Source organism: Paramormyrops kingsleyae, chromosome 17, assembly GCF_048594095.1.
Source record: "Paramormyrops kingsleyae isolate MSU_618 chromosome 17, PKINGS_0.4, whole genome shotgun sequence".
Taxonomy (NCBI): Eukaryota; Metazoa; Chordata; class Actinopteri; order Osteoglossiformes; family Mormyridae; genus Paramormyrops; species Paramormyrops kingsleyae.
The window spans coordinates 25,955,030-25,982,157 of NC_132813.1; the positions used below are offsets into that span (position 1 = coordinate 25,955,030).

At 45.3% G+C, this 27,128-nt stretch overlaps 1 protein-coding gene and 1 long non-coding RNA gene across 2 annotated transcripts; both read left to right on the forward strand.

The window, feature by feature from the left end:
* Positions 1 to 265: 265 nt before the first annotated feature.
* On the forward strand, positions 266 to 5,311 carry LOC140579266 (uncharacterized). Its single transcript, XR_011983360.1, has 3 exons — positions 266 to 396; positions 533 to 637; positions 956 to 5,311. It is a non-coding gene; the product is annotated as an uncharacterized lncRNA (long non-coding RNA).
* Positions 5,312 to 11,639: 6,328 nt separating this feature from the next.
* LOC140579241 (uncharacterized) lies at positions 11,640 to 16,910 on the forward strand. The gene is made up of 3 exons (XM_072701645.1): positions 11,640 to 14,714; positions 15,246 to 16,426; positions 16,731 to 16,910. Exons 1-3 carry the CDS (start codon positions 14,276 to 14,278, stop codon positions 16,908 to 16,910), a joined length of 1,800 nt encoding a protein of 599 aa, XP_072557746.1. The 5' UTR covers positions 11,640 to 14,275.
* Positions 16,911 to 27,128: the final 10,218 nt, after the last annotated feature.

A 27,128-nucleotide genomic window follows, 5' to 3' on the forward strand; every position in this document is an offset into this window, starting at 1 on the left:
TTTCAGCTGTCACAAGTTAAACCATCATTCCACTCACAGGTAATTTCTTAAATCCCAACCTTCCACCATAATACTCAACACATTAACCTGAATACATAAATATACAAATATGTGCTGATTTTACTTTTGTAGCACTTTGAGATTTGTTTTAATGAAAAGTGCATTATAAATAAAATTTATTATTATTATTAAATACATTTTCACATTTTAATATTAATAAATATTTTCCACTTTAATCTTACATCAAAACCCATATTAGAAACCCCAAAAAAACCCAAACACAAAAGATTCCCCACACTCCCTTAACCTGCGGTCTCTCCCGGAACCTTTAACTGGTGTCTGGACCCCCGGGGAAACATTTGCCGAAACACCCTGGAGAGAGCACAGGAAAGAAAGGTGAGTCATCACATCTTACAATCACTTCTTTGCATCCCCTTTAATTCTAGATTTTCCACCCACACACATCTGCCTTAGTTCTCCTTACTAGTAAACCTTATTCTCTCTCAATCACCATTCCTTTTCCGTTTCACAGGCACCACCACCTTCCTTGATGAGGAGCCGCCGTGCAGGATCTGAAACAAGGCTGCCAACTGATTTTAAAATTCCCAATAAGTATTCAACACACAATTAAACTTATGTATGCACATGTTCTTCTATGCAAATCTGTGGTTAAAGTGCGATGCTAAAAAGTGCTTAATATACAGTGCCTTTAATAAAATGAAACGTATGCTGCTAACGTGCTATACCGATTACAATATAAATAATAGTAAGGGAGTCCTCTTCCTTACACACGCCAACGGTTATTTTCAGAGATAATTGTGAAGGGCCCAGACCCCGGCATGTTAGCCATAAACAGAAAAGAGCGGATAGTTTTAACGGTACGTTGAGCTATATTGCTTACCTGTATCATTGATTTTTCTGTATGAAATGCTTAACAGTGCCTGTTCTTTAATAGACACGGCTGATGATGAATTGCTGGTCGCTGCGGCTGAAAAAATTGAAGCAGAGCTAGCAACAGAAAGTACAGCCTCTATCGACAGAGTACAGGACCAGCCGACTGGATAACTGGAATCTGAGCGACCGGGGACTCCCACGACACGAAGTGCACCGTTGGACCAACTGTCCTTAACGGAACCACCTCTGTGGTCACAAGATACTACCCCCTTAACACCTTGGCAACTGCCTGTTGTGATTTCCCCGGCCGGAGCTGATTCCCGAGAGGAGTGTTTGAAGGCGCTCAAACTAGCATTCTTCCTGTTTCAGGATCAGATGTGTTATTTTTTTGGTGGATCTGTCTGACCAGATCTAAAGAATAAGCAAAGGACATGTCTGAAAAACGGTGGCTGTGTAGTTTTGATGGGACTGGGGGGTCTAGAAGGATGCATGTAAACGACCACGATGGAGAAGCAACGATTAACCCTGATCTGCAGCGGCTGATTGATGAACTGAATGACGAACCGCTGGGTGAGGTTAACCCCTTTTTGCTTGCCATGATAAATGATTTAAATTCACCAAATGCTCATGTGTCTATGGATGTGGAAATGGTGGACGGACACGCGACCGAGCCTGGTGCTAGGGGCGTCAACTGACTGGACACAGATATTGAAATGCATGATGTAGATGATGGTTTGGCCATGCACACTGAACTGCATCAGATGCTAACAGAGCTGAATGGCGAGCACCTGGGTGAATTTAACTCCATCTTACAAAACTTATTAAATGATTTAAATGATGATGGGGCAGCAGAGGTGGAACCAGAAATTATGGATGTTGATAATGGGGCACAACAAGGCGAGGGTGCCGCTGATGGTGATGTAAATGTTAATGTAATATGCAGGCCGCAGTTTAACAACACTGAAATAAGGCAGCGTTTTCATTTTGATGGACTTGAGCATGGTGATGACATAGTAGACGTTTACAGGGCTGTGATAGACATTTCAAAATTTGGTGGACAGAGTTAACGCTTTAGCGGGGCCTGGGGATATCATACAGGTGGAACTGCAGGGGGCTTCAGTAACCAATAACACAGCTATACATGTTTGAGGCGAGATCGATCTAAATGATCTGCTATTGATGGTAGACAACCTTTCATAGAGCAATGGCGAGGTTTTCAGCGATGAAACGCTGGAGCTGGTCATCCAGATTGTACATAATCGAAATGGTGGGGCAGCCAGAAATTAACAAAGCTTTTAAAGTCTGACATTCTGCAAAAGAAGCTCAGCTGTCTTATTGTATATGAAAACTCTGGCAATAATCTATGTTTTGCTTACTGTGTAACCCGTCTGTTAAACCGCAACATGTCACATCAGCTTGCCGCTAAGTGTTTGCAGGAAGCAGTAGGTGTCGTTCTCAAACATAGCAGAGTTTGAGAAAATGCTTGGGGTCAAAATTGTGGTGTGGTACCGCTGTGACAAGGCTGACATTTTTAAGAAATTTCAGACAAACCCCGAGCCTTTTGATAAAACAATCTTTCAGTACCTTCAAGATCAACATTATTTTGGCATAAAAAGCTTGAAGACATTTTTTGGGGAATTATACGTCTGTGATTATTGTTACACTGCATTCAGTGTTAAAACAGATCACAAATGCAAGTATTACTGTAATGTATGTCTCAGCCCCGAGTGCCATAAGCATACCACAACGCACATCCATTGTGAGGACTGTGGGTCTTTCTGCCGGTCACGGTATTGCTTTGAGCAGCACAAAATCTCAAAACAGCAGCCAGATGGGGGTTTTTATACTTTGTGTGATTCAGTCAAGTATTGTGACAAGTGTAACTGACGGTACACCGTCACTAAAACAAATAACCCAAAGGCTCATAAATGTAAACCTAATACGAGGTGTGTTTTTTGTAAAGAGGACTTGACGCCAGGGTGTGAACATCAGTGTTTTATCAAGCCAGTAACACCTGAGAACCTGACAGAGAGGTATGTGTTTTATGATTTTGAATGCAGACAAGATGAGGGGGTGCACGTCGCTAATTACATCTGTTGCATTGACTTTGTGGGCAATTGCTGGTCCGCTAAAGGGGACGGGTGTGTTGGGGCATTTTTTAAGAAGTACCGCAACTGTAAATACAAGGGGTATGCTGTACATTCATAGCGCACAACTCTAAAGGCTATGACAGTTACCTGCTTATGAAATATTTAGTTGAAAATGGTGCTATTTTCCCCATTTTTGGAACACTAGAAAATCAAAATTACATCAGAGCCTACCCGCCACCTGAAGCATACAGGGTGCAAACCATGATGGAAAAGGAAAAGAGAGAGTTTATGGCTTGGTACGCCGCTGTTGTTGGGGGTGTGTTTGATTTTAGGAAAGAAATGGCAGAGTACTGTAAAAATGATGTTGTCATCTTAAGAGAGGGCTGTCTCAGATTTATGGGTGAGATCATCAACAGCTGTAATCTATACCCTTTTCAATGTGTCACCATAGCCTCAGTGTGCATGAAATTTGCATGAGCTTTTTGCCTGAAAATACAGTCGCGCTAACCACTCCAGATAATTACATCAAGCGACAAAAGGCATACTCCACGCCATATATTCAATGGCTGGAACACATAGCCCATCGCGAACAAATAGAGATTCAGCACGTGCTGTGTAGAGGGGAGGTGAAAATGGGTCCCTACTACCTCGATGGCTATGCTGAAATCGGTGGGGTTCGTACAGCGTACGAATTTGCGGGGTGTTTTTTTCATGGGTGCCCAGAATGCTTTGATTCACACGAAGTGAATCCTGCGTTTTGGGGACATGCATCAGCAGTTTCAGGATAAGATCTTTGCCCTTAAAAACACATACAACCTCAATGTACAGGTATATGTTATTTGGGAACACCAGTGGGATAAACTGAAGGCTGAAAAGGCTGATGTGCAGGCATTCTTGAGGGAATTTGACTTTCCAGAGCGCATCGATCCTCGGGACACTCTGTTTGGTGGCAGAACTAATGCCTTGCATCTGCACTATAAAGCACAGAGTAATGAGCACATACATTACTACGACTTTACTAGCCTTTACCCCTCCATCAACAAGTTTAAGGAGTACCCTGTAGGCCACCCTGTAATCATTTACAGTGATTTTGACAGCGTTGAAAATTATTTTTGGTTGATCAAAACTAAAGTTTACCCACCGAGAGGCCTTTACCTGCCGGTTTTGCCTTACAGATGCGGCGGTAAACTAATGTTCACACTTTGCAGAACATGCTGTGAAACCGAGACGCAGGGGGTCTGTAATCATACAGATGAGCAGTGAGCTCTGATCGGCACTTGGTGCAGTGTCAAAATCAACAAGGCTTTTGAAAAGGGCTACAAAATTGTAAAGATTTACGAGGTCTGGCATTTCCCCAACCGGACAGACACACTTTTTGCTGGCTATATTAATAATCATTTAAAGGGAAAACAGGAGGCTTCTGGCTATCCCTCTTGAACAAAGAGTGCTGAGGATAAAGAGAGATACATTCAGACTTACTTTGAGAAGGAGGGCATCCATTTGAACCCCGAGAACATCGGGGTTAACAAAGTGAAACGCCAAATTTCCAAATTGTTTCTAAACAGTCTTTGGGGAAAGTTTGGTCAGAGAATAAATCAGGCAAGCACGACGCTCATCAAAGATCCCGATGAGTTTCTCACCTTCATTTTTTCAAAGCTGGTCAATGTGTCTCACTTTTCCTTCCTGAATGACAATGTGGCGATGTTCCAATGGCGCAACATAAAGGGCTACCTTAGCATGCCACGGCACGTCAATGTTTTTATTGTCGCTTTCACTACAGCTTATGCCAGGCTTGAGCTGTACAATCTGATGGACCGCTTGGGACAGCGCACGCTGTATCATGATACAGACTCGGTCATTTTTGTCAGCAAGCCGGGTGACTGGGCACCCCCTCTGGGCGATATTCTCGGTGAACTAACAAGTGAGCTGGACCCAGATGATCACATTGTGGAATTTGTCTCAGGGGGACCCAAAACTTATGGGTACAGAACGGCAAAGGGCAAAACGAGCATGAAAGTGAAGGGGATCACGTTGCATGACACCAATTCAAAAGTTGTCAATATTGCATCTCTAACAGGATTGGTTCAGGACTATGTGAGTAACCCACGTGACCCCCCTAGAGAGATCAGGACATCCACGCAGCAGATTGTGCGGGAAAAAAAATGGTTTCCATTTAAAAAATAAGACAGTCAGTAAGTGTTTCAAGGTCATGTACACCAAGTGGCAGCTTTAGTCTGACTACACAACCTTACCTTATGGATACTAGTGAAGGGTTTGACAATAGACTTCAGCATCCGTTCTCTTGCATTATATCGGGACCGAGTAACTCTGGCAAGTCATATTTCATTAAAAGACTGTTGGAAAATGTGGATTGTTCCGGAGTCTCTGTGTGATGATGAACTTTTGCCTCCAAATAAAATCAACCTAATCATCATTGACAATCTTGTAGGAATTATTAGCTCAGGTAATTTTTAATATCTCCACCAATATGTTTGAAATTAATTAAAATTTTATTAATTATTATTTAATGCTGATTATTAACCAATCGTTATGCTGAATGGGTCGGCCCCTCCAAACTCAATTGCAGTATCCCTGTGAGTCTGTTAATGTGAGACTTAAATGGGATTCACTAATTACCAGTATCGCTTAGTAACCTGGGTTAGAAGGCTCGTCCAGCGAGCTGCATCTCCAGGTAATGTAAACGATTGGTAGCGAAGCTCCCCTCACGGCCGATGAGAGTCTCGCGATGTTTCAGGCGAGTTTGAGGTTCAGAGCGTGTAGCAAGATCGCACAGAGGCAGGAACTTATTGTGGGCACTCAATGACGGAGGCTGAAGTTGTGTAAAAGACATGCATTTATTCCTAGCCAACACTACAACTAACATAAGACAGACATTACACCTAACACAAACAACAAACTCAAAATAACGGAATAAAACAAATGATGTAATTATGAAAATGCAATGACCGGATTTAAATGAGTAACCTTAAATGGGAAATACTGTTCTGCAAAGCAAGCACAGTTTGTGCACTCTAAAAAACGCTGGGTTGTTTTTTCAACCCAAATGCTGGGTTGAGACTGCTGGGTAACAAAGTTGGGTTGATTTAACCCAATTTTGGTTGAAAATCGGTCTTGATCTATAATCCAGCAGTGCTGGGTTGGGAACGCGGACGTGAAAGAGAGCACGCACGTCACGTCAACATCCAGGGACATCAGCGAGAGTTGACGGAGTTTTGCGCCGTCGTTAGAGGGAAGCCAGTGAAATTCTGTCTGAAACGTAAGTTATTCAGTGTGTATTTAACAATGTTCATAATAAATAAAACATTTGCTTTACTGTATAATATATATACACGCAAATTTTAGGCTTTCGGTCAGTTAAACTGAGATTACCTAACGACTAAGCGACGGCCGTGCTCCGCCTCACGGCCGATCTCTTGCTCAGCGCGCGTGACATCGTCATCGGAAGGAGCTTGGAAAGGATAACGTAAAATTTTTAAATATTACTTTTCTATATGTTAAATCTACTTTGTTTATTATTAATGATTTACTGTGTTAGATACGGTTTTGATATAGTGGAGTTTACTTAACTAATTTGATTTTGTCAGTACATCCACATAAATTTCCCGCTCTGCTTGTAAGGTACATTTCGTTCAATTCGTTTGACTTAGTTGTACATTCGACAGCAAACGATGTTAATTTACTACGAACATGTAATTTCTTTAATCCTGTAAATGGTTTGATGCAGGCGGGAATGTCTGAGCTCAGCTCAGGCTAAAGGAGGCTTGAAACTAAGCATGTTCGACCGATATTTTCTAAGCATAGTGCCAAGGCCATGGTCAGTGGTTAACTAATGCTGATAGCTTGGTGTGTTATGGTCTTTAATGCTCCTAAAGGTTTTTTAGGTGTTCTGAAGGTAGCTCTAAGGATATTTAACTTTTACACATTTTTGAGTTCTTAATGAATCTATACCATTTCTTTTTTATTTATTTTTCCTTTTTTCAGATTGGGACCAATATGGCTGAGTACCTTCGTTCAGAAGAGTCCATTTCAATTTCAAGCCTTTGCTATAATAAATGGCACAGCATTTGAGCAAAGTACATTACTTGCTGCAGTGGACGTTTGAAATGTTTTCATATTTTAAATACATATTTTCTTGGAAGTAAATTTGACTTCAGTCACTTTATATCTCAGGATATATTGATGTTTGCACATAATTGTTAATGGGAAAGTTATAAAATGTTTTCCTATTTTTTCCTAATCTTAAATTTGTATTTTCTTAAGTTTTTTTGTTTGTTTGTTTTTTCAGTCAGTTTGATGCCGTTTCATTATTACTTCTACATATTTTTTTTTTCTACATTGCAGTTGATGAGTCCCTCCAGAGTGTCCTGGGTCTTCCCCGGGGGCCTCCTCCCAGTGGGACATGCCCGGAACACCTCACCAGGGAGGCGTCCAGGAGGCATCCTAAGCAGATGCCCAAGCCACCTCATTTGGCTCCTCTCAATGCGGAGGAGCAGCGGCTCTACTCTGAGTCTCTCCCGAATGACCGAGCTCCTCACCCTGTCTCTAAGGGAGAGCCCAGCCACCCTGCGGAGAAAACTCATTTCGGCCGCTTGCACTTGCGATCTCGTTCTTTCGGTCACTACCCACAGCTCATGACCATAGGTGAGGGTAGGAACATAGATTGACCGGTAAATCGAGAGCTTTGCCTTTTGGCTCAGCTCCTTCTTCACCACGACAGACCGATGCAGCGCCCGCAACACTGCTGACGCCGCACCGATCCGCCTGTCGATCTCCCGCTCCATCCTTCCCTCACTCGTGAACAAGACCCCGAGATACTTAAACTCCTCCACTTGGGGAAGGACCTCCTCCCCGACCTGGAGAGAGCACTCCACCCTTTTCCGGCTGAGGACCATGGTCTCGGATTTGGAGGTGCTGATTTTCATTCCAGCCGCTTCACACTCGGCTGCGAACTGTTCCAGTGAGAGCCGATGGTCACGGTCTGATGAGGCCAACAGAACCACATCATCTGCAAAAAGCAGAGACCTAATCCTGAGGTCACCAAACCGGACACACTCAACGCCCTGGCTGCGCCTAGAAATTCTGTCCATAAAGGTTATGAACAGAATCGGTGATAAAGGGCAGCCCTGGCGGAGTCCAACCCTCACCAGGAACGAGTCCGACTTACTGCCGGCAATGCGGACCAAGCTCTGACTCCGGTCGTACAGGGACCGAACAGCCCTTATAAGACAGTCCGGCACCCCGTACTCCCGGAGCACTCCCCACAGGACTCCCCGAGGGACGCGGTCGAATGCCTTCTCCAAGTCCACAAAGCACATGTAGACTGGTTGGGCAAACTCCCACGCACCCTCCAGGACCCTGCCGAGAGTATAGAGCTGGTCCACTGTTCCACGGCCAGGACGAAAACCACACTGCTCCTCCTGAATCCGAGGTTCGACTATCCGACGGACCCTCCTCTCCAGCACCCCAGAATAGACCTTACCAGGGAGGCTGAGGAGTGTGATCCCCCTATAGTTGGAGCACACCCTCCGGTCTCCCTTCTTAAAGATGGGGACCACCACCCCGGTCTGCAAATCCAGAGGCACCGCCCCCGATGTCCACGCGATGCCGCAGATGCGTGTCAACCAAGACAGCCCCGCAACATCCAGAGCCTTGAGGAACTCCGGGCGGATCTCATCCAGCCCCGGGGCCCGGCCACCAAGGAGCTTTTTAACCACCTCAGCAACCTCTGCCCCAGAGATAGGTAAGTCCACCTCCAAGTCCCCAGACTCTGCTTCCTCATTGGAAGGCGTGTCGGTGGGATTGAGGAGGTCTTCGAAGTATTCCTTCCACCGACCCACAACGTCCCGAGCTGAGGTCAGCAGCGCACCATCCCCACCATAAATAGTGTTGATGCTGCACCGCTTTCCCGCCCTGAGACGCCGGATGGTGGACCAGAATCTCCTCGAAGCCGTCCGGAAGTCATTCTCCATGGCCTCGCCAAACTCCTCCCATACCCGAGTTTTTGCCTCAGCGACCGCCGAAGCCGCGTTCCGCTTAGCCTGCCGGTACTCATCAGCTGCTTCCGGAGTCCCACAGGCCAAAAAGGCCCGATAGGACTTCTTCAGCTTGACGGCATCCCTCACCACCGGTGTCCACCAGCGGGTCTGGGGATTGCCGCCGCGACAAGCACCGACCACCTTACGGCCACAGCTCCGATCAGCCGCCACAATGGAGGCGCGGAACATGGCCCATTCGGACTCTATGTCCCCCGCCTCCCCCGGAACATGGGAGAAGTTCTGCCGGAGGTAGGAGTTGAAACTCCCTCTGACAGGGGATTCCGCCAGACTGCCAAGGCCCCCGCCTTTGGCCACTGCCCAGCTCACAACGCACCCGACCCCTATGGCCCCTCCTACAGGTGGTGAGCCCATTGGAGGGGGGACCCACGTGCCTTGTTCGGGCTGTGCCCGACCAGGCCCCATGGGTGTAGGCCTGGCCACCAGGCGCTCGCCATCGAGCCCCACCCCCAGGCCTGGCTCCAGAAGGGGGCCCCGGTGACCCGCATCCGGGCAAGGGAAATCGTGAATCCATGTTTGTGTTCATCATAAGGGTCTGACGAGCCGCACTTTGTCTGGTTCCTCACCCAGGACCTGTTTGCCTTGGGTGGCCCTACCAGGGGCATAAAGCCCCGGGCAACTTAGCTCCTGGGATCATTGGAACACACAAACCCCACCACCACAATAAGGTGTCGGCTCCCGGAGAGGAGAATTGTTTTTATTTTAGTAATTTTAATCACCAAAGTTTCTAGATTAAATTTCTGACCCATTTTGGGTTACATTCAACCCAGCAGTATAGTCATTTGTAACTAATAGTTGGGTTAAAAATCACAACCCAACATGCTGGGTTAAACATGTAACCCAACTTGTTGGGTCAAAATAACCCAGCGTTGGGTTAGTCCCTTTTTTACCCAGCGCTGGGTTACCAAAATAACTCAAATTGGGTTGTTTTTAACCCAGCAGTTTTTAGAGTGTGGAAACACGACCCTAAAGTCTTATAGTAGGAGAACAGCTTAAGTTGTTAGAATGAAAGTAAGTTGGTTTACTTGGTTGAAGAGTGGGGGGGGGGTCTTCGCAATTGATGACAGAGCTGCTGAGCTGATGGCACTCAGGAAGGTGCGGCGTTTGGAGCAGTGGAGTGGAGCCCCTTTGGATTCTCTCTCCTGGTGAAGCTTTGTCTTGGGTGCTGTTCTCTGTTCAGCTGGGCCTTCACCGGAGGGCTTCTTGTGGGCTTCTCTTCTCCCGGGCTGATGGTCTTTCCTCAGGCTGATGGTTGTTCTCTGCGCACCATTGTTCTGAGGTCCAGGTTTTTATGGTCTAAAGTTCATGAATAGGGATGACCAGGAATTCGACTCCTGGCCCAATGGCTGGCCATCCATTTGGCGGGCTTTTGGAAGGGGGTCTGTATCAGTCCTTTTGGGATTTATGACTTGACTGATTCTCCCTTTACTGATGATTTTCATTAAGCTGTTATAACCTTTGATAAATCCATTTTTATGGTAATCACTGACCAGATTTGGAATCAGGGGTGATTAACAATCAGTTTGACACCAAACATGCCATACCAGTGTAGAAGTAAAATTGGACATTAGTACGCCCGGGAGGGGAGGCATATTGGGTCTGTTATGTCTTAGGCCTTAGGCCAGAAGAAATTGTTTTGAATACTGTGTGACCTTGCTTTGTGATAGCTGCCTGCAGGTGGCTCTGCAGAAGCTCGGACCTTGGAGGGACAGACAGTGGAGCAAAGGGGGGGAGAAACCACTTGCAGGAAGAGACTCGAAGCCACCCCAACTGGTGCACAAAGAGTTATAGCATAATAGAATAGTAGTAGTAGTCAATATGTTATGCAATTGATCGCATCATGTTAATCATACTTATGATAATCATACTAATCATATGTTAACCATGTATATTCAGTGATTCAGGGACAATATGTCAATGTGTTAATCATTAATCAATGGAACACCCAAACATTAACAGTGATTCAATGTCATATAATTAATATCTACACTCACCTAAAGGATTATTAGGAACACCTGTTCAATTTCTCATTAATGCAATTATCTAATCAACCAATCACATGGCAGTTGCTTCAATGCATTTAGGGATGTGGTCCTGGTCAAGACAATCTCCTGAACTCCAAACTGAATGTCAGAATGGGAAAGAAAGGTGATTTAAGCAATTTTGAGCGTGTCATGGTTGTTGGTGCCAGACGGGCCGGTCTGAGTATTTCACAATCTGCTCAGTTCCTGGGATTTTCACGCACAACCATTTCTAGGGTTTACAAAGAATGGTGTGCAAAGAGAAAAACATCCAGTATGCTGCAGTCCTGTGGGCGAAAATGCCTTGTTGATGCTAGAGGTCAGAGGAGAATGGGCCGACTGATTCAAGCTGATAGAAGAGCAACTTTGACTGAAATAACCACTCGTTACAACCGAGGTATGCAGCAAAGCATTTGTGAAGCCACAACACGCACAACCTTGAGGCGGATGGGCTACAACAGCAGAAGACCCCACCGGGTACCACTCATCTCCACTACAAATAGGAAAAAGAGGCTACAATTTGCACAAGCTCACCAAAATTGGACAGTTGAAGACTGGAAAAATGTTGCCTGGTCTGATGAGTCTCAATTTCTGTTGAGACATTCAAATGGTAGAGTCAGAATTTGGCGTAAACAGAATGAGAACATGGATCCATCATGCCTTGTTACCACTGTGCAGGCTGGTGGTGGTGGTGTAATGGTGTGGGGGATGTTTTCTTGGCACACTTTAGGCCCCTTAGTGCCAATTGGGCATCGTTTAAATGCCACGGCCTACCTGAGCATTGTTTCTGACCATGTCCATCCCTTTATGACCACCATGTACCCATCCTCTGATGGCTACTTCCAGCAGGATAATGCACCATGTAGAATTAAGGCAGTTCTGAAGGTGAAAGGGGGTCAAACACCGTATTAGTATGGTGTTCCTAATAATCCTTTAGGTGAGTGTATATACATATCTCATGTAGAGTCTAGAAGCCGAGGCTGTCTCCAGTAAGTTGCGTACAATGGGTGGACTTTACCTTGCTACCAAGGTGAACCAATGGAGCAGGAGAATTGTGTTTGTTATACGTTTCAGCTTAGTTTGTTGATGTTACATGACCAATCAGGACTTAGAAGTCCTGGGAGTTATGGTTTATCTACTGGTTGCTCTGTGTGCCGGGGGTGACTTGGTACCAAGGGCCAGAGTGTGATGGGAGCGCTTTGCTGAACTTGCTGGAATAAAAGAGATTTTCTTTACTCACCAAACTAAGAGTTCCAGACTTTTATTCTAAGTCCTTGATTTATAATTTTTCTACCACAGTTTGGCGTCCAACATGGGGCCGCTGAGTTCTCTGCTTGTTCCAGACGGAGGGATCCTGCAAGAGAAGCGGGTACGACCATAGCTTAGAGCCGGACGGGACCAGATCCTGAAGAGATTGAGGATTGGCCCAGTCCCTCGTCGAGGCACAATGGAGACCACGCTGTCCCAGACCTGAACATTCCTGAGACTGATTTGGCCGGACCTGTTTTGGTGAGATAAAGGCTTCTCTGTTTATTAATTCTTGCTGCTGCTTTGCTTGCTGCTGAAGGTTATGTATTTGGTAGTGTTTGAGTGTGTTATGTGAAAGTCCGCCGTGACTGAGGGGATCCAAGCACGGGGAAGCGCTGACCACAGTTAGGAAGGCCGGTGGGAGAGCGCTCATCCACCTGTAGTAGGGAAAGGGTGCTGTCCAAGTGGAGACCTGAGTGACCTATTACGTGGAAGAGGTGGATGCACGAGACCTTGGGAAAGTCCGTGATTTTGGTGGCGCCACTGTATATTGTGCGACGGGGCACAAGGAAGGCGGCAGGGAAGCCGTCACCCACAGGGGGTCCAGACACGACGGTGATAAGGCTTGGTGCAGCAGGGGCTGAGGGCAGGGTGGTGTGTGCTCTGCGTGGTGCGACATTGTGTGGTGAAGGCTGGACAGTGAATACATTGCATGCGGTAGCACAGCACTGCGTAACAGGCCAAGGACGGGTAAGATTTCTGTGTGAGGACAGGAACAACCTAAGACAGGCGCTGTCGTAGACCCCTGGCACTGGGCTGAGGCACTGTTCGGGGTTTGGCCTACTCTCGGTCCCACGGGAGTATAAATGTTGATAGGGTGTTTGGGTTTTGGAGAATGCGTACATGGTAAAGGGTGTGGGGTCTCCCAGGTGCAGTATCCTCAGTGGGATAAGCAATACATGGAGTTGATTTTGCTCCACACTGTCGCATGCAGGTGCTAACATTAAAGGGAATGGTGGAATAGCCCTGTGGACTAATATAGCAAAAAGTGTCTGGGGAATCCTGTGTTGGACCTGAGATATACTGGGATAGGCTTGTTAATTTGCTTTTAGGACACTAAATGTTTGGAATAACACTTATTTCTGTTATGATTCTTTCGTCACCCACTAACAAGGTGTCTTGTTTAGTTTAGTGACCACCCAGCAGCTGCGTGCTTTGTACAGACAGCAACTGCCTTGAGAAGGGGAGTTTGTAGGATATCAGGGTCAGAACAGATATTTCATAGGTCTTGTGTTCAACGCCATTTGTTAAAGGGTAGATATGGGGAGTGCGTCAAGTAAACATTCACACCCTCCAGAAAGGGACTCAGAGATTGAGGGAGAGATAATGAGGAAATGTAATAAAGGGGTTAAGGGGAAACAGTCCCCAAGGCAGATAATGGAACGGGTTACTGGCCTGGGACTAAAGAAGGCTTGTAACACATCGTCAGACTGGGGGTAGATGGCCAAAGGAGGGCACTCTAAACATACTGGAGCTAGAATGTTGTGAAACAATGCTAGAAAGCAGGGAAAATGGTTATTGGGGTAAGGGAATGTGCAGGACAGAATATTACTATCAGTGGTAATCTGTGGCCTTGAAGAGAGATAGGAAAGCTAGAGTGGAGCAGCGGAGAGGTAAAGTTAGCAGAGAGGAAACGGGGGCCGATCCGACTGCTGCTGTTTCTCCGCCTGAAGCTGGTGCTGAGAAGAGGAAAAAGCCTAATTCAGATATCTGGTCCTGCCTGAAGTGTCCCCTCCTCCACTGCCGTCACCTGCACCTCGTCCTCCTGCCTATGTTCCTCCTCCTTTTTGGAGAGCTGAGCCTTCTGCCCCTGATGCTGAAGAAGGGGGGGCAGTGGGACTGATGCCACAGCATTCTGTGAAACAGGAAGACTTTCTCTACGCCGAGAATGAAGGTGGAAATGGGGGAAGACGGTTTCACAGTGACCTCAAAGGCTTTGGGACTGTTTTGCTTATCAGAGAAAGCTAACTTTGCCGCTTGGTGGCTAGTGGATGACACAATCATGAGAGACTGTATCCCTGAAGGACAAGATCAGCCTGACAGATTGCATTGCACTGCTCAGTTCTTTGGAAAGGGAGGGGCTGAGTGGACGAGAGATTTTGAGGCTGCAGGAGAGCTGAGAGAGACTGTTGTGCTTGATTATCTCTATGTGGCAGAAGACAAGTCTGCTGCGTCTGTCCGTTTGTCAGCTGGCCAGGAACAGTGGTATGTGGGAGGTTCGGTCCCCCATGTATCATATGGGAAAAAGGGGTCGCTAGAATGGAAGGATTTAGGACCCTGGGTCGCTGAGTGTGAGAAAAGGACTGAGTGGGTACGTGTGGAGGAAGGTAGGTGGATGAGTGGAGATGGTCAGGTGCAAAGGTATAAAATAGACCAGTGCGTAGAGGTACAGAGAAAGGGGGATGCAATAGAAGATAAGGGGAAAGGTATTGATCCTCTGCCAGGCTGGTTAGGGGAGGTACCAGATTGCTTGTGGGCAAAAGGAAAAAATGATTTTGGCAGAGTGGTGTCAGCTGAGCCTTTGGTGGTCCATCCCAAGTCTGACTTTCGGCCTCACAAGACCCAGTATCCCTTATCTAGAGAAGCAGAGGAGGGAGTGAGAGAAGTGCATGCAGATCTGGTGAAAAGGGGGGCTATTAAGGAAATAGCCTATTCTCGAGTTAATTCTCCTATCTTACCTGTGAAAAAGGCAAATGGTACTTGGAGATTTGTACAGGATTTGAGGGGTGTCAATGCAGCCATACACCCCAGAGCTCCTATTGTACCCAATCCAATCACGATTCTGGCTTCCATACCAGCGGAGGCTAAATGGTTCTCTGTCATTGACTTGGCTAATGCTTTCTTCTCTATCCCAGTAGATCCAGATTCCCAGTACTGGTTCGCCTTCACCTTTCAGGGGAAGAGGTGGACTTGGACAGTGATGCCCCAGGGCTACACAGAGTCACCTAGCGTGTATGGACAGGAGCTGGCAAAAAATTTGGAGGGGTTTACTGCGCCTGGGGGTAGCACACTGGTACAGTATGTGGATGATTTGTTGCTTTGCTCTCACACTCATGAGTCCTGTAAACAGGGCACCATAGCTATGTTAGACTTCCTGGCGAAAAATGGGCACAAAGCCTCAAAAGAAAAGCTGCAGCTGGTGCCACAAAGGGTTAAATACCTTGGACATGTTTTAGGCATGATTGGCTATTGCAGGCCTTGGATTCAGGACTATGCACAGAGGTCACAGCCCTTGGTTGATTTGACAATTGGACTAGGACTGACAGACAGACTGACGTGGACGCCTGAAGCCGAAGATGCCCTAATTGATTTAAAGCAGGCGTTAATGTCAGCCCCAGCTTTGGGGGTGCCTGACTATCAAAAGCCATTTATACAATATGTGGACGAAAAAAAAGGGTTCATGACTTCAGTCCAGACTCAGTTTCACGGGGGGAGGTGCAAGCCGGTTGCATACTACTCAAAGCATATGGACTCGGTGGCTCGAGCATTACCACCTTGCCTTCGAGCGGTGGCTGCAGCAGCTGAGGCAATGATGGCGAGTGCAGATCTAGTGCAGCTGCATCCACTGACACTTCGAGTTCCCCATGCAGTGCACACGATCCTGACACAGGCCAGGACTTCTCATTTGGCGCCTGCGCGATCAGTGCATTATCAAAATGTTTTGCTAACGCTGGCAAATGTGACTGTGGAAAGGTGCTCTGCTTTGAATCCAGCGACCCTCCTTCCCACGGGGGTGGATGGGGAACCGCATGATTGTTTGCAGGTCATCGAATGTGTGTGCAGGCCTAGGCCGGATCCGACTGACATCCCACTGGAAGGAGGCAACATCCTGTTGTTTGATGGGAGTTCTTTGCGGCTGGAGGATGGATCGCCAGCGACCTCCTATGCTGTGGTGCGAGATGGATCACTTGTGGACGGGGGGCAGCTGCCTAGACATTGGTCCGCAAAGGCGGCTGAGCTGTTTGCACTGCAACAGCTCTGCAAACTGGCTGAAAAACAGAAAGTCACTATCTACACAGACTCAAGATACGCCTTCGGGGTGTGTCACGATCATGGTGCATTGTGGAAGCAGAGAGGTTTTCGCACCAGCACTGGAAAACCCGTTCAGCTTCATCAATTAGTGGAGCAATTGTTGGACGCTCTCATGCTGCCCGAACAGGTGGCAATAGTCAAGTGCCAGGCCCACACAAAGCGGACTGATGAAATCAGTCAGGGGAATGATCTCGCAGACCAGTGGGCTAAAAGTTTAGCTAAAGACTCCACTGGGTTTGGGAATAAGGTTTTGCTAGCAATGGATGTTGATAAACTATGCGTTGATAATGACCTTGTTTTGATTCAAACAGGTGCTACAGAGGGTGAGCTCCGCGGATGGAAACGGAGCGGTGCACGGTGTGATGGGAAAGGCGTATGGCGACATTCTGGAACTAACCGACCTTATCTTCCTAGATCTGCATATCCAGGAATGGCCAAAGCCGTTCATGGCCTGGATCATGTGTCTCGTGACGGGATGGTGGCAGCTGTGACTCGGGTGTGGCATGCCCCTGGGTTTGCCGCAGCTGCTGCCCAATTCTGCGGGAGGTGTATGGTGTGCATGAAATTCAATGTGGGGAAGGGCATTCCAACCGACCCGGCAGTGACCCCGAGTCCCCAAAGCCCGTTTTATCACCTGCAGATGGATTTCATTGAGCTAACGCTGTGCAGGGGATACAAGTATTGTTTGGTGATTGTAGATCTGTTTTCCAGGTGGGTGGAGGCATTCCCTTGCCGTCACCCTGATGCTCTGAGTGTGGCTAAATGTCTGCTGAAAGAGGTGATTCCGCGGTGGGGAATCCCATCTAAAATCACCACAGACAATGGTCCTGCGTTTGTTGCAGAGAACCTGTGTAGGATCACACATGCACATATCACAGGGCCTAAATTCCAGGTGGCCTGAGACAAGGCCGTGCCTGGTACGAGAGGCACCAAAGGGGGGTTACACACATAAACACACACACACAGATAACAAGGGAGGCCAGCACTCCAACTTTTATTGCCCAAAGATTTAGGGACCTACAGACAAGCAGAGTGGACCTAATGGACAGGGGTCCCTCGACTTGGCACACAACCCCCTCCCCATACATTCTGCCTTACATATCACTCACCCAACAGATGAACACCCTAAAGGAAGTTTCATTTAAGTTTGGCTTTTGTATACCCTGTATATTGATTTACTCATGACTACTAGTCTCAATATACAGATAGGTTATGTTTGTATGTGTCCTTAGACAATCTTATTGTTTTGTGTGCCACCCTTATAACCATGTTCATGGAGTATCACCTATTTTACCCCTTTGCACTTGAACACATATAAATTTAAATAAAAAGATAGGTATAGCTACCATTGTATATATGTTCTCATGGTATACCAGAAGAATCTGGAAAGTGAGTGTAACCAATGTGTCCTAACTTTTAGAGAGTCTTCTTTGTTAAAAACCCCCCCTTCTCTTCCAACATTCCTTTGTGGTCCTTATCTGATCTTGGTGGACCGTCACCAAGTTTCTTTGTTCTAACATGCTATGTTAAAAGAACTGAATTAAGGTGTATCTTATCCATTCTGGAGAAGATGAATTGGCATAAGCCACACCAAACAAAATATGTTGTTTCCAGGGGGGTATTCCAGAAAGCAGGTTATGTGACATACCCGGGTAAGTTTAAGGGTAAGTTAGTGGATAACCTCAACTTTCGGTTCCAAAAACGGAGGTTAACTTTCTGGGTATGTACGTAACCATAGCAGCTTACTCTCTGAAGATAACCTGCTACTGAGCAGGTTATGTTCCAGGGTAAGTTTGTTGCAGAAGGTTACTGAGCATGGCGTGCCCTTTTGATGACGATCCTGTGAACGTGGAGGCATAAATTATACAAGGTTTTTTTCGCCGGGAGAGAGTTATAAGACCGCGTATTGATGTGTGTAGAGCCGTTCGCACAGTATGTCTGGTACTTAACGCTTCTTACACACATTTATACAGTTCCGGTTTGTCCTTTGTAGTAAAATCTATGATGCATATTTAATATATAGTCATACTATTTATATCTATAGTCTACATGTATTCATCCTGCACACACACACACTTGGTACTTCCCTATATGACTTTCTATTTCAGGGTTTCCAAATGTAATTTGGAATACATGTAATACATGTATAGTGACAATAAAAGGCATTCATTCATTCATTCATAATTGGGTGCATTGATGGCACTTACATTCCTATTAAAGCTCCTTCAATAAATGAGGGAGACTATGTTAGATAGATAGATAGATAGATAGATAGATAGATAGATAGATAGATAGTAGGGGTGCACCGATCGATCGGCGCACCGATCGATCGGCCTCGATCACGTTAATTTGAGGGGATCAGAAATCGACCATATTCCCATGAGATCCACCGATCTTAGTTATATGCTTTTAACTCTTTGGGGTCGAGTATGTCGTCGACGACATCGCGTACTTTTCGCGTACTTTTCGCGTCTATTTCAGTTTATAAATATCTCGCTGAAATCTTAATGTATAATCATGAAAAAAACGCTGGCTAAATCCGTAATCTGTCTTCTTTTCAAAACGTCCATTGTCGGAAGTATTAAAGTTTTTTTAATTAGGTTAAATCGGCAAAAAAGTAAACCATGTCATCTTACTTTGTTTTACCTGCATCGGGGGCGTGTAGTACCGCTCTCACCCGAAGATCGCTATTCACATTCTAAATAGCCGCATTAGCGCGTATTCAAATCGCATTCGCATGGTAATTTGATTAACAGCGCAACGGTGAAACGCGATCCAGATACATCCCCTTCAGCGCCATAAAAGGGGGTTGGGGACGTGGCCAGGTGACAATGGCTCATTCATACACATGAAAGTTGCTACATATTCAATGAAAGGAGCCAGAAATAGTTACATGAGTTAGGTTTTTCTTATTTATTTATCCAAATTAATGTTGCATCTACACCATTTAGTCATCTTCATGTAGCCAAGACTTTGGTGATCAGATATCTGGGATCAAAACAAACTGCCAGCATTGCTTACTATGTACTTTTATAATGTTTCTGCAAGTGTTCCAAACTGCATTTTGCAATGTCTATACTTTGATGTCAAATTTCAAACTTAACAAAAATCTGACATATTTACAATATATATTAAAATAAAGATGAGTGTAATGGCAAAACAAATATATAAGAAATAATTTATTTGCCATGAATTAAGTGTGATGAAATGTGTGATCATGCCCCAGTCAGTGAAAGTGTGTTTCCTACCCCTAGGCCCCAGAGGGTTAAATCAGCCTTTTCTCCCATTCCCGAGAGAGGTGCAGTGCAGGCTGCCTCCCTCCCTATTTTTTGGACAAGTGTGTCATAACAGCTATATATATATATTTTTTTTTACAAAATTAGAGAAATTAAAGTCTGGAAGAAAAAATATGATTTTGTACTTCAAACAGCAATGCTCATTTATATGTTCATTTATATTTGAGGACACTACCTCATGTTTTGTGAGTATTCATATCAATTTACTCAATAAAAATGGAAACATTGAAGTAACTGTCTTTTAGTTATGAAAGAAACAAGATCGGCAAAAAAAAATCGAGATCGGCAGGTAAGGTTGCCTAAGGATCGGTGATCGTTGATCGGCCAGAAAACTGCAATCGGTGCACCCCTAATAGATAGATAGATAGATAGATAGATAGATGTCTTTATTGTCACTATACAAGTACAGCGAGATAGCGGAGGAAATCTATTCATAGTATCAATGTGCAGGTAACTTGATTTTGTATCCTTAATTTTTTGCCTTGTTAAAATCATCAAACTCATTACTTTTTTCCACTAACTATAGGTAATCATTACAGGACAGTACAATGCTGGTTACCACTGGTTGCCCTCAGATGGGGTGAGGGGAGGTGGTGGTGGGCTCCCGCCAGTTAGACGGGCTTCAGCCTTTTTTCTATTAGCTACATGACAGAAAGAATATACTAAATCGTGTTAAATAAATAGTTAAGTGATCGTGTAATCAATTACCTTTTTGCAGAATGTTTTTGTGTTTCATTTTGACTTGGCTCAAAGTTCTTCTGTCTCCAGAAGGATTACACCTTATTAAATAAGAAACCATATATTCCTAGTCGATACACATTGTTATTTTAACCTAAAGAAATGAATGGCAGGAAAAGTAAATGCTTTCATAGTGATTTAACAGTAAAAAGGATGCGGAAGGGTTATGTGTTTAATTATTTTGCATTATAATAACAGGGGAGGCGATGTCAAATTTGCAATTTAATACACACGCATTTACTCTGTCCGTTATTTTTTGCCAAGCCAACTCTTTCTTTAGCCGATGCAGCCGTATTGCTTTTTTCATTATTATTGGCTTGAATTCCTCATATGCGTGCATTAAAACTTCCAACTCCGCCTCTGTGAAGTATGCCGCTCTCTTTTTTTCACTTTGATTTTCCATTCTGACTCGTGAAATCGGCGATCAATCGAAAACGTCTTTATTTATGCACGGTGCACGCGCATTAACTCTGGGTAACCAATAGGAGGTTGATTGAACTTACTCTTCTCAGGTGTTTTGGAACCGACATACTCATGGTATGCGGGTTTGGGGTATATCAACCCAGAGGTTAAGATTTACCAAATGGTAAGTTAACCAAGCTTTCTGGAATACCCCCAGATGCAACTTATATTGAAATTACCACAAATTAACGGCCACGCCTATCTATGGATAAGATGTGCTGTTTGTAATATGAATATTTGCTGTAATATCTGCACAAAGTGTAACATCTGTTGAGGTGCAACCCAAAACACCTGTATCCTATACTGATGTGAATCAGTCACATAGATAAAATAATTAATTGTTTAATCAATTAATACGGATGGTATGGCGTATGTACCTGTGAAGCTGGTATGGCATGTTTGGTGTCAAACTGATTGTTAATCACCCCTGATTCCAAATCTGGTCAGTGATTACCATAAAAGTGGATGTATCAAAAGTTATAACAGCTTAATGAAAATCATCAGTAAAGGGAGAATCAGTCGGGCCATAAATCCCAAAAGGACTGATACAGACCCCCTTCTGAAAGCCCGCCAAATGGATGGCCAGCCATTGGGCCAGGAGTCGAATTCCTGGTCATCCCTATTCATGAACTTTAGACCATAAAAACCTGGACCTCAGAACAAAGGTGCGCAGAGCACAACCATCAGCCTGAGGAAAGACCATCAGCCCGGGAGAAGAGAAGCCCACAAGAAACCCTCCGGTGAAGGCCCAGCTGAACAGAGAACAGCACCCAAGACAAAGCTTCACCAGGAGAGATAATCCAAAGGGGCTCCACTCCACTGCTCCAAATGCCGCGCCTTCCTGAGTGCCATCAACTCAGCAGCTCTGCCATCAACTACCAAGACCCCCCCCCCACTCTTCAACCAAGTAAACCAACTTCCTTTCATTCTAACAACTTAAGCTGTTCTGTTAACCTGCTATAAGACTTTAGGGTCGTGTTTCCACAAACTGTGCTTGCTTTGCAGAACAGTATTTGCCATTTAAGGTTACTCATTTAAATCCAGTCATTGCATTTTCATAATTACATCGTTTGTTTTATTCCGTCATTTCGTGTTTGTTGTTTGTGTTAGGTGTAATGTCTGTCTTATGTTAGTTGTAGTGTTAGCTAGGAATAAATGCATGTCTTTTACACAACTTTAGCCTCCGTCATTGAGTGTCCCACACTAAGTCCCTGCCTTTGTGCGATCTTGCTACACGCTCTGAACCTCAAACTCGCCTGAAACATCGCGAGACTCTCTCTCATCGGCCGTGAGGGGAGCTTCGCTACCAATCGTTTACATTACCTGGTGATGCAGCTCGCTGGACGAGCCTATGGAAGACCCATCATGGGGGGGTTCGGGCGGCCCAGTTGGGTGTGGGCGGCCTCCTCTCTTGGGCCGCGGGCCGGGTGGTGCTTGGCTCTGATGCACCATGGTGGGGCCCTGGCGGGCAGTCCGGGGAATCTTGGGACGCTCTGGGCCCTGTTAGGCGGATTGGGGGGTTCAGTCTGGGCTGGGCGGGGGGTCTGCCGCTCCCCGGTCGGCGCGGGTCTGCTCCCGGGTGGGGGGGGGGCTCTTTGTATGGGCCCCCCTTGGATCATCCTGCAGTGTTGGGGGGTAGGCGTGCCGGGTTGCTGCTGTGGGCGCCGTGCTTTTTTCTGTTTAAAATTGGACAAAGTCTGTATGTGTTTATATTCTCAGTTTCAGGTGATGGATGGCAAACCCCAGAAATGGCAGCCCAGACTGATAAGCTTGTCAGCGAGGGATTTACAGAGCTGTCATCAACGGAGGAAGACAATGAGGGCAGAAGCATGAGACCACTGAATGTTATACAATTTATTATAGGAGTACTGGTATGGATTCTGAATACGATAATAGACAAGAACCTAGAGGAGAATTGTAAGGCGTGCGCTGCATTCTGTTCAGACCTGCAGCAGCACTCATGTATCTACGATCCAAAACCACAATACCTTTTTGACAATTTTGAAAAGTGGTCAAAAAAACTGTGTAGACCGTGGTTGAAAAATGTTATAGTGAAGGGGATCGTGATGTTTAACCCAATTCTGCCATCTCCCACAATGGTTCAATGGGTTAATAAAGTGTGAGGTGTGGTTACCCCCTCCCAGCTGGTCAACTAAGACATTATTCTACCAAAGTTTTTTTATGCATATTTCATGCTTTATTCTAAATGTAGCTTACTAGGTACTATTAAATGTAATCAAACAACCATGTCCACCTTCGTTAAATAACAAAATAACAGTTACTGCTAAACTGTTTTATTCCTTGTTTGAATCATCAGTGGCTATGCCCTGCTCATTTTCAAAGACAGAGTGGCATGTCGCCTCTTGACTAAACTTTTGTAAAGCAAAGTTACCCCTTAAAGCACTTTGAATAAAATGTTTCATAGTGTGTTTTATACTTATTTTAAAATAACACATTAACAAAAAGGGTAAAATAACAAAAAAATATCTTAAATTCTTGACCGATCCCTGTACCTCCCCTCAACCCATCCATGGCTCATGCTATAACTTCACACTTCTGCATGCCTGGGGCACCTTGTAACGGATATAGTGTGAATCAGTATCCTGTAATATGCTGTAAAACAAAGCTAGCCCAACATGATGACAGTGTTTTTACCATTACAAAATAACGCATTATTTAAAATAGCACGTTGACAAGAACAACTAATGTTTTTTTATCCCTTAAATTAAGATAACCAAGACATTATTATACCAAAGTTTTTAAAAATGTTTCAATGTATGCTGATACATACCGCTCACTAGTTTCTACTGCTTCTCAATCCTTGTTGCCTAATTGATGTATATCACACTCATCCTAATTTAAAATTTTGCTCTGACAAAACGATCCTTCTACAATTTTAAGAAAAGCCTGAACTACAGTATATATGTCTGGCGTTTTCAGCGTGAGGTGGGGCTGTTAGGGGCCCTGTAATACCCATCTTGTTAGGGCGCGCCTACTGTCGGCTAGAGAGATTTACAATTGTTTCACAGACCAACCCTTGGGTGTGCGCTTGTGCGCATGTCCGGGGCTTTGTGGCACTTGTGGGGTGTTCGTTTTACTCCTAAAGTTAAGGCTAAATTTTTATACCAATTTACCACCAATTAGTATGAATTCAGCGTCGTCTGTGACCAATATACACTCACCTAAAGGATTATTAGGAACACCTGTTCAATTTCTCATTAATGCAATTATCTAATCAACCAATCACATGGCAGTTGCTTCAATGCATTTAGGGGTGTGGTCCTGGTCAAGACAATCTCCTGAACTCCAAACTGAATGTCAGAATGGGAAAGAAAGGTGATTTAAGCAATTTTGAGCGTGGCATGGTTGTTGGTGCCAGACGGGCCGGTCTGAGTATTTCACAATCTGCTCAGTTACTTGAATTTTCACGCACAACCATTTCTAGGGTTTACAAAGAATGGTGTGCAAAGGGAAAAACATCCAGTATGCGGCAGTCCTGTGGGCGAAAATGCCTTGTTGATGCTAGAGGTCAGAGGAGAATGGGCCGACTGATTCAAGCTGATAGAAGAGCAACTTTGACTGAAATAACCACTCGTTACAACCGAGGTATGCAGCAAAGCATTTGTGAAGCAACAACACGCACAACCTTGAGGCGGATGGGCTACAACAGCAGAAGACCCCACCGGGTACCACTCATCTCCACTACAAATAGGAAAAAGAGGCTACAATTTGCACGAGCTCACCAAAATTGGACAGTTGAAGACTGGAAAAATGTTGCCTGGTCTGATGAGTCTCAATTTCTGTTGAGACATTCAAATGGTAGAGTCAGAATCTGGCGTAAACAGAATGAGAACATGGATCCATCATGCTTTGTTACCACTGTGCAGGCTGGTGGTGGTGGTGTAATGGTGTGGGGGATGTTTTCTTGGCACACTTTAGGCCCCTTAGTGCCAATTGGGCATCGTTTAAATGCCACGGCCTACCTGAGCATTGTTTCTGACCATGTCCATCCCTTTATGACCACCATGTACCCATCCTCTGATGGCTACTTCCAGCAGGATAATGCACCATGTCACAAAGCTCAAATCATTTCAAATTGGTTTCTTGAACATGACAATGAGTTCACTGTACTAAAATGGCTCCCACAGTCACCAGATCTCAACCCAATAGAGCATCTTTGGGATGTGGTGGAACGGGAGCTTCGTGCCCTGGATGTGCATCCCACAAATCTCCATCAACTGCAAGATGCTATCCTATCAATATGGGCCAACATTTCTAAAGAATGCTTTCAGCACCTTGTCGAATCAATGCCACGTAGAATTAAGGCAGTTCTGAAGGCGAAAGGGGGTCAAACACCGTATTAGTATGGTGTTCCTAATAATCCTTTAGGTGAGTGTATATAATACCGATTTGTCACATTATTAATTATTATTATTATCACTTATGTTGTTATGATTTTTGTTGTTTGATGAGTGCTATGTTTCTTATGGTTGTTTGTATTCTGTATTCCGCTATACTTAATTTTTTCCATCCCACCTACATTATCAGTGTTATTATTTCTGTATACTTTTTTTTTTTCTCTCTCCCCCTCTCCCCATGTTGATTGATGTCTGTTATTGTTACGCTTGTTGTTTCTGTATCCCCCCCCATTTTTCTTTTTCCTTTTTCCACGGTACAGGTGAGTTCGGAGCGGCCACAATCTTTGCTCTTGAATGTAATGTAAAATAAAGTTGTCCTCCGAAGAGGGGGGGTGGTGGTGGGCAATAAAAAAATAATAATAATAAATAATCAGCATTAAATAATAATTAATTAAACTTTAATTAATTTCAAACATATTGGTGGAGATATTAAAAATTACCTGAGCTAATAATTACTACACCTGGCTAAATGGTCCCATTGGATGCAAGTTGATTTGAAACATTATTGCGCCTATCACCCCTCGAGTGGGGGGATGGTGGAGAGGGCGAATCAAACTGAAACTGAAATTGGCAAAAATTTCAGAGATGACTGGCCTGCCCTGGGTTGATGCCCTGCCCCTGGCATTGTTATTCATGCGAGCCAGGACACACCGCCAAACAGGGTTGGCTCCTTTTGAAGTGTTGACAGGAAGGCCAATGCGTGTTTTGTCTCCCTCGCGATATGTCACACTGGAAACTGTGGATGGGGACTTGCTGACTTATCTTACAGGTTTGCGGCAAGCGATAGGTGCAGCCTGGGACCAGGTTTGTGCCTATTGGAGGACTCCAGAGGGAGAACCACTATGAGCTGTGACACCGCTTGACCCAGGGAGCTGGGTGTTGGTTCGTGACCTGAGGAGAAAGAGATGGAACATGCAGAGATGGAGGGGACCACACCAGGTGCTGATGGTGACCCCTCACGCAGTGAAAGTGGAGGGAATCGACGCCTGGGTCCATCGGGTCCACTGCAGACGCGTGTCCGACCCTGGTGGTTCTTTCAAGACTGGCCCCTGAGAGGGTCACAACTGTGTTACCTTTTTATGATAACTATTTTTATTGTGACTGTTATATTTGGGATTGATGCTATAATGTTTTTGAGAACCGCTTTTTCCAGCTGTGTCACCCACTCTTCTCCGACAGTGTCAGACCCACGGGTACTGGATCGAGGGAAAAGGGGGGTGATGGATGCCAATGCTGTGGAGCTTTTGTCCCGAGCGGTGACTGCTGAACTGAATATTTCTGACTCTTGGGTCTGTCATTATATGCCCCACACTGCTGCAGCGTGGCCTTTTTTCGGGGTTCCGTACACCTATCATGATATGGCAGTCCTAAATCAGACATGCTCTGGCCTTATATCTGTTATGGCTGGGTTGCTGACCCGCGAGCTAAGGTCGTTGTCCTCGACCCAGCCACCACCTATATGTCGCATTTCCGGTATCGCTGTTAAGTCGCGGGCAGTGGAGGAGGCCCTTAAGGCCACACATGACCAATTACAACTAGAGTTTGCTGGGAACAATCCAAACCTCTATCTGACTCAGGCTGATGAGTCCAATCACTGGGGTTTCACTACGGTTCATTTGCTGGTAGGCATGAATAGTACAGGTGAGGGATGGGTTTGTTCGACCCAGGTAATTATCGCATGGGCTGTTGATGCAGCATGGATGGCTAAGGACCCAGAACGCTACAGGGCGCGGGTCCGAGAGCTGACTGTAACTGCTCTACAATGTCGACGAAGCCCTGATAACTGTACTTATTC